The following is a 12,408-nucleotide window of genomic DNA, read 5'->3' as shown; positions in this document are numbered from 1 at the left end:
ATAGAGAGGGTAAAAAGAAGGAAATTGTGGCCCGTTGAAAGTGCTGAGAACCTTCCAGGGAATTCTGCATAGAGGATGAGATCTGATTTTGCTAAGCTTCTTCTCCAGTCTGGATATGACTTATGACGGTAAAATCCTGATTTTGATATTTTACTGTTAAATGAGCAGTAAGATTTCTTTTTTTTACCAGAGATTGCTGATCAGGTTATCTGGGAGATCGGTTTCTTCCACATATTAGTTGTGTGGGGAACAGAAATCTTGTAACAGAAGAGTTTTCAGTCTAGCTAAAGATATAAAAAGTGTCTGAAAGCTGGAAGCCAGGTGAATTCTCAACAGAAGCAAGCAAATATTTTAAATGAAGGGAGTTAATTAACTGTGAGAGCAATTTACAAAGACTAGCAGATTCTCTGTTATTATCAGTTCAGGAATGGAGCTTTGGCGGGGAAAAAAATCCAGAGAAACTCTTTGCTCCTAAAAGGAATTAATTCAGGGATGATGAAGGTCAGAACAGATAATCCCAGTGGTCCCACCTGACCAGGTCTTTGACATATTTCTCCAAAGCAACCTGAAAGTGTATCCTCCTGTTACCTGTTGCAAAGCAGTATAAAGAAATGAAAACTAGGGCAGAAAGAAAGGATACTTTAGCTGTGATAGACTTTCTTTATAAATTTAGCTACTGAATAAGTTATTAAGTCCTATTAGCAGTTTTTGTGTATCAAAATGAACATGCTATTTTTGCTGCCTTTTAATCCTTTACATACTGGCATAAAATGGAGATGTCTCTGGGTTTTTTTTCTGTTTTGCTTTTGTGAACAGAAATGTAGATTAACAGTAAAACCAAACCCAGAGAAATGATGTTCAGAAAACAGTCACCCTGATAAAAATATGGGAGACAAACATCAAATTATGATAGTAGACTAGTATAATAGCTCTATCAGAGTTTTCTTCACAGCATTAAAGATAGATTAGGATAATATTATGTAAAGATTTTCCTCTGAAACTTCACAATGGATATAGATTTTGATGGTGTATCTTGCAGCGTCATCTAGTGTGCTGAGATGTATTTAAACCAAAACATTTTGATACTAAAGCAATCCATCCTGCAGGAATACAGATGCTTTCCCAAAGTGGTGTGTGAATAGCCATGAACCAAGGTTTTCTGAACGTGGTATCTCTGACTATAAGAATACTTTTTTCAGGTTCCTCTCAGTTGCATCACACTCTGGAAACCTTGGAAGCAGCAAAGTACAAGGCTGAGTTTCACAAAGAGGACTGAAGTATCCATCTGCATAGTTTATCAAATGAAGATGTATTTTTCTCCGTTGGGCTGCTGACAGGAGCTCCAATCCTCTGCACAGGCTAGTGAGGAAGGGAGAACCGATACTGGTCTTTGTGCCGTGTTGTCTTTGGTCACTGTTTCGTGTGGTCAAATGCTGGAAGGTTTTAGAGCTCGGGGTAACCACAGATGAGAGCTACAGGCAGGACTGTGAGGCTGACGCACTCCTGCGGCACAGATCCAGTTGGAGAGCAAGACAAAGGTCCTGTGGTTTTCTTGGGGAATAATCAGCTGGCTTCTGTTGTGCCAGATGCTCTGAGCATCTATCTTAAACAACAAGGCATAATTTAATAGGATTTTAAATGTAACTCATGTTCTTGTTTCAGCTGACAGGCTTGAATCAAATCACTTGCGGGAGAAGATGCTACTTTTTTGGCTAAAAATATTTGGGTATTTTGTTTACATTTATACAGCTGGCACATCCACAACTGATAATCCATGCAGATGTCATGTAGAGAATTGGAAGGCTTTTGGCTAAAAAAAAATCCACCACAATTTATTTCACTTCAACATCTTAATTAGTTTTCTAAAAAATAAAAAGGAGAGATTAAGAAATGTGGGTTTGTGGGAGAATTTTCATGGTGTGAACAGTAAAATATTAGGGATCTGATTAAATCTAATTTGCAGTTAAACTTGTGTACAGACTCCTGGAAGATGGCAGCTGAGACTGGGAACAGGTGGATACCTGTGTACTGGTCCGTGGCCTGGGCCTGAGCGCCAGAGCGCTCTGGGGCTGTGACACTGTTAGCAACGTGGTTGGTGGCACAGACAGCTTTGGCCAGTACTGACTTACAGTCTCGCGAGCAGTTTGTGGCTGTGATTGAGATATTACAGCATGCCAGGGATCATTCCCAGTGTACAGTTTGCAGGCAGCTGCTCTGAGAGGCTGCAGGTTTAATAGGCTTGGCCAGATGATGCCATTTGGCCTCAGGGCCAGGGGGCTGGCCCAGGGACTATGTAGTTAGCTAGTTGCTCTGACCAGTGCAGGAGGGAATTCATGTTGGTTTTAGCAGTGTGCCAGTATTAGGAGATGAACTCTCCCACACATCATTTTAGATGTTTCTTTTGTGTTTGAACAAATACTTAATATTCATGTTAGGAAAATCTCTGTCTCTCTCTTTTGGGTCTCTCTTGCAGCTTTTTTTGGTGAAAGAGAGAGGAAAATATTTTCGTCTTTCACTTCTACATTGACAACAGAATTTGTCTTTGCAATTTTTAGGGAGCTAGTAAAAGGCATGTTGTGTGCAGTACCAGCAGTGATGATGATGCGGTAATTTTGCTGTTGTTGATGATGTATTATTTGCACACAATTTTAGGAGCTGCCTTCTGTATGAATAAGTGATCCTTTCACATATGGCTGAAAAAAACCACCAGTATATGTAAGAAAAGGAAAAAGAATAAGATACTGAGACACAAACTTACTACACAGCCCACTTCTTAAGAAAGACAGTAATCAGTTAAGAGCTTTATCTTTGCAGTTTCTTGGGATGGCTAGCCTCTTATTTCAATGAAACCATGATTCCATCAGCATTAGCTCCAAAAGTTATCTGTTTTTGTGGTGGATTTAGAGAGACAGACTGGGTTGTGTGACAAGAACAACTAGCATATGCAGTTTAAAAATCCTCTAATTTCCAAGTAGTATCTAGGTCATATGATACCCACAGGCATGATTCATCCACCTGGGCTTTATGCCAGTCAGCAACTGCGTGGATCTGACACTTCAGGAATACTGTAAAATTATTAAAGCTGTATTTTTTTCTTCAAATAATGCTGTTGACGATAGCTGTGAAAAATACAGCTTATAATGTGTAATTCCTTTCTGAAAAAAACCCAACCAAACAAACAAAAAATAAAATATTTTCATTAAGTAGATGCAAAAAGAACAGTCTGGAATGCAAAGCAGACGTAGCTGAATTAGCCTAGGAAGCTTTCCTCAGCCCTGCAGACTTTCATTTCAAAGATTGCTATTGTATCTTGACATGAAGTCCTGTTTGAGGCACAAGTCGTCTTCACCTGATCGTGTCTGCTGGGAACCCAGTGGGCTGTTAAGGCGTGATCTTAGTCAGCTGCAATGAGCTAAGAACTGCCAGTATCCTGCCTGTGTTAGGCTTTTGTATAAAGATGATAATCTCTTTGAGGGGTAAAAACCCCACACATTTAGTACAAAGCTCATGCTGGTTGTTTTTTTTGTTTGGTTGGTTTTTTTTTGGAATGAAGTTAATTTTCAAGAAACGAGATCACACTTATTTTTAGGCATGTGTATTATGCAGACAGACACTCTTAATTAGAGATTCAACAAGCTTTGCTCAGGGAACTGTCAAGCTGCATTTTAAAAGATGTGTAGGTGTCTAGGAAAACAAAAATGTGTGTAGCTGGGGTGGGTTTTTTTCAGATGTACTGGCATGTTTATCTCAATGAACGCTTATAGGAGTAGATTCTTCTGGAACTTGCCAGGTTGCTTACCTTGCATTTCTAGCTGCCTGTGTACTTAAAAAATGTAGCCCCTTATGACTTTGAAAACCAGCTGCCTCTTTTAACTTCTACTTCTGAAAAGTCCCATACAGGATTGGTGGTTTGTGTTGTTTTTTTTTTAAGTATCTTTAGAGGGTAAAGGCTGAAATTCTAACAGCTAAACTAAAGACACTGCCTTCTAGAAATGAGGTGAAGAATAACCGTTGCCAACTTGTAGAGAAATGGCAGTGTTTAACTTCTATGAACTTGAAACTGAAAAAAAAAATTCTCCTTTGTCTTCTGAGTTTGTGACTTCCCATCCCATGAAAGTGAGAGGAGGAATGTCCTAAGGTTAGTAAGCATGTCTGGGTCATGGTGGGCTTGCTCTGAATATTGTTTTTGTTTTCTTTCTTTCATCTAGATAAAGAAGAGGCAGCAAGATGTGGTGAGGTTTCTGGAAGCCAACCGCATAGAGTTTGAAGAAGTGGATATCACTATGTCAGAGGAGAAAAGACAATGGATGTATAAAAATATTCCTGAGGATAGGCAGCCTGCGCAAGGCAACCCGCTGCCACCACAGATATTCAGTGATGATCGGTACTGTGGAGTAAGTAGCTGTTATGGTTGTCAACAGCCAATATACTAGTATACCCTGCTGGCCATTTAAAAGTCTGGGTCTTGCTGTCAAGCTTTCTTTAGTGTATCTGAACTAATGGAGACAGTTTGGGACAATAGGATCAGGTAACAATCATACAGTGAAAATTCAGATCGTTCATCTGTAAATCCTAAGGTTGTCTTCAGCTAGTGGTTTCCCTCCAGGAATGTAGGAATTTGTAATGTCACACGCTCCATGTACAACCTGTTGATGGAAAAGTCCCTTGTGACACCACTATAAGCTGAGGATTTATGGTTTCCTTGCTACTTGGGTCTAGCACAAACATAAAAATTCAGAAGGAAATCTTTGGCACAGTAAATGAGAACGTTGGCTAGATTCAGTTATATTGTCATTGCAATTAAGCTCCTTCTCTGCTGTTGTCATAGTGTAAATCTCATTTATGCTCCGAGAGCTTTTACGCACTCAGAGCCTCTAGGATAAATTAAAACTATTTGCTGTTTAAATTGTAGAATAGTTTTATTTCCCCCTAAAGCAAAACAGCTTGAGGCTTGTCTTCTTCTGCTGAAAGACTGTGAAGCATGAGAACCTGTGAATCTGACAACAGACCGAGGGGTGGACTGTTTTCTTTGATGATGGAGACTGAAATAAGTTCCCCATCCACAAGTGCAAGCTGAAGTGGTAGCCTTTGATATGTTAAGAATGGCAGCATATGAATATTTTACTCTTCTGCTTAACGAGCCTGGTACACTGCAGCTCTGAGTCTTGGGCACTGTTGTAGTCTGGGAGAATCTTCCCAGAACTTTTACTTACCTTTGAAAAAAATGTTGTAAAAAGACTGCAGCTGCGCCCTCTTTCCCTTGCTGCATCTTTTCATACATCAGCCGTGTGACTTGTACATCCTTTAGCAGGCAGGTTTGAAGTACCTGTTAGACTGGCTGGTGGGAGAAAGGAATGTTTGATGTGGCACCCTGGCTGCATCAGGAACTGACTGGGTAAGGTTTGTCTGTGAATTCAGTAGGAGAATGAAATGGGGAAGAGGGTCTCTGTGGTTACAATAGCTGGACGAGAGCAAATGTGGCTATTGTGTGGATTTCTGACTACCATGTGGTGAAGATACATCCAAGCTGCTTCTTAGTCCCTGCCAGACTCGACAGTGCTGTGATGAAGCTGCTTCTGGCTGAGGGATCGTCCAGATCTGCTGAAAACCTGTCAACTGCAGTGTGATTGTTAGCTCACTGTAGGAAGTGCGTAAGAAGGGATTTTTGTTCCTCTGCAGCAAACAGATTTGGCATGATGCAGCAGCTAACTCGCTTCTTGAAAAGAGGGATTTAGCATCCCTTCTGTGTGGTTTGTATTGGCCTTACTTGTTTACCTCAGCAGTGTAACTCATATTTTCCTGCTTTTAGGTAAGAAATGCCATTTAAAGAAATGTAGCTGGGACATGAAGGGGATTTTGACCTTCACTTATGGAGAAGCCCCTCACTTGCAAATAACATTTGCATTGTTCTGTGTGATACAACTGTTGTTTCTTACCCTTTCAGCTTGTCTTTATAGCATGTTTTAACCTAGTCTTAGAAATAGCTTTTTGGAATTAGCAAGAAGAAGATGTCATGCAACATGTGAGATGATCTCATTAATCTCTCTGCTCAGCTGGTAGCTGTTTTGGTTCGGCAGAGTTAATCTTATTACTAGACCTCACTGTCTGCATGAGTATCTTTAAAGAGCAAACATGCTTTGAAAGAAACTGTATTTTCTAGGATGTAGGAAGAAGTATGTGCAGGATTTCTGACACCCATCAGTTAGCCTGCTGCATTAGCTAATGAAGTTCTTAGGTAATGGAGTGGAGGCAAAACATTAGGCAGGAGGCAAAGGAGCTCAGTGCCTGGGAAGAGGGTTAAAATATCACAATTAGATAAAGTCAGCAGACATTGCACATCTTGTCTCTCTTTGTCATGTCCACAGTGAGTGGTTTATCTTGACATAACTTTAAAAAAATCGCTATTAAATAACTTAAACTTAAAAAATGCCCACTGATTTTTCTGTTAGTTGAGTTAGTAAAAATTGTGGCTCATCATTCCGGATTTGTGTCCAGGCAATTTCTAATCCAATTTGCTCTATTCACAAATACTATTTTTCTTCTTGTCAGTTCTACAGTCTCACCAAGAAACTGTGTATGTACTTATACTGACTTATAAATTGTTACTGACAATACGGACTGACTGACAACACGAACTGGTCAAATCCATTGCTGTTCTTCTAAAAGTGTGAGGGCTAGATAAGGCCAAGCAAAAGAGGTACACTTTTTATTTTGTTCATGTTGCTTCAATAGAGGTTCACAAGCATATGATGTACAAGCCATGACTCAGTGTCATGTTCATAGCCATACTGTTTTTTCTGTGTTACTAAAAGCATTAATAGCTTTTTGTTTTATTGTTTTTGGTTTTGTTTGGTTTGTTTTGTTTTATTTCCCCTTCTAATTTTCTCTTTAGTGGAAAACTCAGCAATACATACAAGCTATTATCTCAGACTAGATTTTTCTCGCTAGGACATTACGATTTGAAATAATCACTTTTCAGAATGTAACTGTGATATAGAGGAAGTTTGTTTTCGGTAAGGATCCAAAATGGATTGGTGTCAGCCATTTGAAATGTGATAGCTGGAGCAAAAGGGGAGAAAGGTACAAAAAGACAACCAGTGCTTACTGGTTCACAAAGCATCTTGTATCACAGGGGGTGGGATCCTTTTGGTACCAACAGACAAACTCTGTGTTTTGAAGTGTGAGCAAGACATTGAAATTTTTTGAAGTCAGTGTAGTCGCAAATAAGATCATTAATCGATGTCCTTTTCTCAGTCTTCTGAGATGCACTCCCCAATTTTCCAGTAACACTTTCTGCTAATGGATTTTGAAATAAAGTACTCAGCAAGAACCATTTTTGTTTGCTGCGAACAAGATAAGAGCTGTGAGCACACTAGAACACAAATAATTTTACTGATAATCCAGTGCTGTGTCATAGCACTGACACTATGATAATTTACATATTTTTATTATTATGCTGTTTCATCTTAGTGATATCATCTAACATTGTGTGTTAAAAAAGAGTCTACATTTCAGACAAATCAGACACATGAACCCACTCTTCTAATTTATAGTAGTGTAAACCTAAATTTACTACAAATATCTTGCTCTAGTTAGTGCTATGTAAGAGTAAGGAAATGTTAGTGCCTAGTGCATGTTCCAAGAGGGAACTGTTGCACTTTGCATAAAAAAAAAAGTGGAGATAATTTGGAAAAGACAAAAAAAAAAAAAAGACAAGTAGAGCCTTAATAGAAGCTGGTAAGTTGGGTTGTTGGACATTGAAACCGATTGTGTCTTGCCCAGTTCCTTACAAGGCTCATCCTCAGTTAGTTTTAATGGCTTCTGCTGTAGTACTGTGACATTCAGCGATGGCATACGACTCAAATAATGGATTATTTTCCCTCAAGGTTAAATCTCTTTAAGGTACACGCTGTGTTTCCCCATCTTCCTGCACTACCCAAGTGTATCCTGGCTCTTGAGCAAAAGGAACCCTACAAAGGGGTTTGGCTTTTTTTGAGGGAGGAACATCCCACACTGTCTTTCCCAGTCACTCTTGTCAGGTCCACCCCTCACTCACGAGTCCATCTGTACATTGGATATCTTCCTAGGTGTCCTGATGTGTCATGGGCCCACTGAGCTATGAATAGCTCACACATTACCAGTCTAGGTGCACCTTAGCCAGTTCAGTTTCGGCAGCCTGGTCTACCTATTTCTTGTTTCCATGTTCTTCGGTGGCATGGATCTTGGCCATGTGAGTATCTGTGTAATATACTTCTACAACGAGGTTCTAGAGAGATTGCAGAGAATGGTGATGAAGCTGGTGAGGGATCTGGAGCACAAGTCTTATGAGGAGCCATTGAGGGAACTGGGGCTGTTTAGCCTGGAGAAAAGGAGGCTGAGGGGAGACCTTATCGCTGTCTACAACTACCTGAAAGGAGGTTGTAGCATGGAGGGTGTTGGTCTCTTCTCCCAGGTAGCAAGTGGTAGGACAAGAGGAAATGGCCTCAAGTTGTGCCAGGGGACATTTAGATTGGATATTAGGAAAAATTCTTCACAGAAAGGGTTGTCAGGCATTGGAACAGGCTGCCCAGGGAAGTGGTGGAGTCACCATCCCTGGAGGTGTTTAAAAGGCACTTGGACAAGGTTCTTAGGGATATGGTTTTAGTGCTAAAGTTAGGTTATGGTTGGACTTGATGATCCTGAGAGTCTCTTCCAACCAAAAATTATTCTGTGATTCTACTTGGGCAGCAATGTCTTGCCATGACACAGCAACCTGGATGGGCTTATCTCTGTGCTGCCAGTTAGTCAGCTTTGTTGCTGTAGCCACCCCGACAGGGCATGTGCCAGCATCTCTGAGTCAGTGTAGAGACAGAGCACTGGCCACTTTTCTCTTTCAGTAATGTCTAGGGCCAGCTGGATGACTTTCACTTCTGTAAACTGACTCAATCTGCTTTTGCCTGTGACAGTTTCTGTGTCTTGTCTTGTGGGACTCCACACAGCAGCTTTCCACTTCTGTTGTTTTCCCACAATATGACAGGACTCATCAGGAAATGGAGTGTATTGTTTTTCATTTTCTGGTAATTTATTACACAGTGGGGCATCTTAGGCATGAGTCACCTTCTTGGATGATGCTTTAAAATGGCTACTTTCTGGCCAGTCCATGATCTCTTCTTCCTGCTGTCCCTCAGGAGGAGCTTCTGTCTCCTTTACTAACTGGGTCAACCTATGCTTCCATTGTTTCTTCTTGACTGCAGGAACAGCTGTTATTATTGAGTGCTGGATTTCTGATTTATCCACAATGTCTGTTTGTGTGCCCTCTAGATCTGAAGACCTTCACAGTATCCATTTGTGTGTCCTCAGATCCAGAGAACCTCTCATTTCTTTGAGCATAGGTATAGACCTACCCCAAGCCCCAGTACATTGCTGGAAGTTGTGTCTTTATGGTATATGCAAGGTATCCTTCCTTCAAATGGTCTGCCAATTCAACAGGCTTCCACATCTGTCCAGGAGTGAAGTCCCAAACCATTGGAGGTGAAAACAACTCTAAGCACCTTCCCAAATTCTCCCACCCACCTTGGTGCCTGGGCATTGGTTGCCTCAGGGTGCATTCCTGTGTGGCATTCCCAGCTGACTGGTTAACTTTAAGAAAAGCCAAAATCACTGTCACTGCTCACACCAATACAACCTTCTGGTTACATTGGGATCTACAAGAAACTGAAGGGCCATTGCAACAAGGGTGGAAACCTCTGTCCTGGAAGAGGAAGATGCCATTCTTCATTTGCTCCACAAAGTGGCTTCTGGAGGAGCAGAGGAGAAAGACATAGTTGCTAATTCACTCCACAAGATGGTTTCCAGAATACTGGCATGGCAGCAGCGCAGGGGCCAAATACCAGATTAACCTCAAGGCCAATGCTTTTATCATGGCTCTCCCAGGCAAAGCAAAAGAAAGTGATAAACAATGAGGCAAACAGCAAAAGCTGAAAACAGCCATTAACAAGCTCTTGAGTTTGATGTACAGGAAGGTAATAAGCAACAGAGCAGCTGAGGGAAGATACAGATCAGCATGAAGAACAAGTAGGTCAACATTATGACCAGCAACATGAAGCAACAGCCTGCCAAGTAACAGCTAAACAGTTATAACAGCTGTAAATTCAGTCTAGCACACTCTGATCAAATCTGTCTTTAACTTTTTTGAGCTCCTGTTCAGGAGCCCAAAAGGAGTATTGTAGGTGGAGTCTAGCCAGCAATGACACAGCTGCTTGGTCCCTCTGCTCCCCTAGCAGAACAGTGGAGAAAATAGGAAGAGCAAAAGCAAGAGAACTCATGAGTTGAGATAAAGACACTTTAATAAGTAAAAAAAAGGGGAAAAAAAGGTGATGCAAATGCAATCACTCACCCTCTCACTCACCCACTCACTGATGCCCAGCCAGTCTCTGAGCCATGGCTACCTTGGAAGATGAACACTCCCCATTGTTTTAATGAGCATGACATTAGATGGTGTGGAACATCACCTTGGTCAGTTGGGGTCAGCTGTCCCAGCTGTGTCTCCTCCCAACCGCTTGCCCATGTCCAGCCTCCTCTCTGGGGGGAGCAGGGTGAGAAACAGAGGAGGCCTTGATGCTGTGCAAGCACTGCTTGGCAATAGCCAAAACACTGTGGTGTTATCAAGGCTGTTTCAGTCACATATCCAAAACACAGCACCATAGGGGTTGCTGTGAAGAAAGTTAATGCTGCCCCAGCTGGACCCACGAAAAACCTGAAGACTGTAGGTTTTTTTTCTAAGTTTTCACTAACTAAATCCTTTGCTTTCAAGGTTACAGAAAAATTTCTGAATGCTTTGCCTCCCATTGTGAGTTCATTTTACACAGCTAGATCAGTGATTTTGCATGTGAGTTATTCAGATTTTTCTAAAGTACTTCTGGTAGGGTCCAACATAGTACTAACCATTAAGTATCCTGCAGGTTAAAAACACCATTTCAAAGAATGAACAAATAATTACTTATCCTTACGTATGTATTACTTGCTGTTACTTTTTTTACACAGATCATGGAAAGTCCAGACAGATGGAGACATCACTACAGACTGGTTTATTTAGGGCCAGATTCACAAAGGGATTGTACCATAATGCCAAGCACCGAAATGCCTAAATTTGGGCATATGGCTTCTGAAGTGGGATTTGCAGCCCCCAGCTAGGGCTGTAGCTTCTTCACATGGTAGGTGAGGAGCCATAGGTACATCTATCCAAACAAGATCTGCAGTAGCCAGAACACTGGCCATGGAGAGCTCTTAAAGCAGAAAGCAAGAAATGCTGAAAAAGTGATGTCTGAAAGTAGGCGTGTGCCTCACACTGCCCTCTTCTGCCTTCTCCAAAATCTCTACAAATGAATACACAATCCTTGTTAGACTAGAAGCGACTCCTGGATCTTTCAAAAGATTGGAAATTTCCAGTTCCTAGTGAAATATGCAGAAATATGCCGCTGATGTGAGATTGCCTGAAATTTAGGGCAACCAAAATTAAAACGAAATCTGTTTCCAGGTGGGAGTTTGAGCTGAAGGGAAAATATTTACGTAGCAGGCTGACTCTTTTTTCTGTTAGAAGCTGCTCATATGGTTTAGAATGTTAGGGTAAGTCCTGATAGAGTGCCTAGTGGGCAAGTAGTGGAAACAGAGTTATGTGATATTTCTTGCCCTTCCCTGAAATGTAATATATGGGTATCAACTCCATCAAAACAGTGAAGGCCTATAGACAAGAAAGAAACAAAATAGGCTGCTGAAAGAGGTGCAGTGTTCTCAAGAAACCATTCAGTGCACAGGCAATTACTGTGGCACTAATTTCTTTGCACTGTTAAGTATCAGTCTCTCTCTCTCTTTTTTTTTTTTTTTTTTTTTTTTTTTAGATCCTGGAGTGATTCGTACACTTTTCTTTCTTCCTTTTTTATATGACAAATCAGTAACTACTCACTGATAAGAGAAAGAAGAGGAAGGAGAGGATTTAAGAAAACTGTCTAGAGGCCACTGCAGAGTCTCTGCCCTGGCCTGTTATTGGGGAGTTTGTCACTATTCTGATGCCTACAGATATAGAGAGATTGAACTCTCTGTCTAGATCCTCAAGCAACGTGGCAGAATTCAGCTCAGCGTGCCTGCTGTAGTGTGTTTACTTCAGGAACCAGGGCAGTTGTGAGGCTAATTTGGCATTCAGCAAGTCTGTGTTCAGTTCCCTGTACCCTTGGAGATGTCTTACCCGACTCAGCATCTTGTTGGTCCAGATCTGTCCTCAGAAGAGGAATAATCTCTAGTTAAAAGTTAGTGTGAATTGCTCAGAGACCATATAACAGCTGTTAATGATCGATGATCCTGAAACTTTCTTGATTAATTATTTATCCCATCATTATTTTAAAACACTTAAAGGTGACCCATATAAAATTAGAA

The 12,408-nt window shown here is 41.0% G+C and overlaps 1 protein-coding gene across 1 annotated transcript in view; it reads left to right on the top strand.

Annotated features, from left to right (window-relative positions):
• SH3BGRL2 (SH3 domain binding glutamate rich protein like 2) overlaps positions 1-12,408 on the top strand; it is a gene marked incomplete at its 5' end in the record, with an annotated part of 45,923 nt that overhangs the window by 19,186 nt on the left and 14,329 nt on the right. Inside the window, one exon of the mRNA XM_065834069.2 lies at positions 4,209-4,394. Coding sequence (XP_065690141.2) covers positions 4,209-4,394 — 186 coding nt within the window. The remainder of the gene's footprint in view (positions 1-4,208; positions 4,395-12,408) is intronic.

Source organism: Patagioenas fasciata, chromosome 3 (assembly GCF_037038585.1).
Source record: "Patagioenas fasciata isolate bPatFas1 chromosome 3, bPatFas1.hap1, whole genome shotgun sequence".
NCBI lineage: Eukaryota > Metazoa > Chordata > Aves > Columbiformes > Columbidae > Patagioenas > Patagioenas fasciata.
This window is presented reverse-complemented; position numbering and strand designations above follow the sequence as displayed.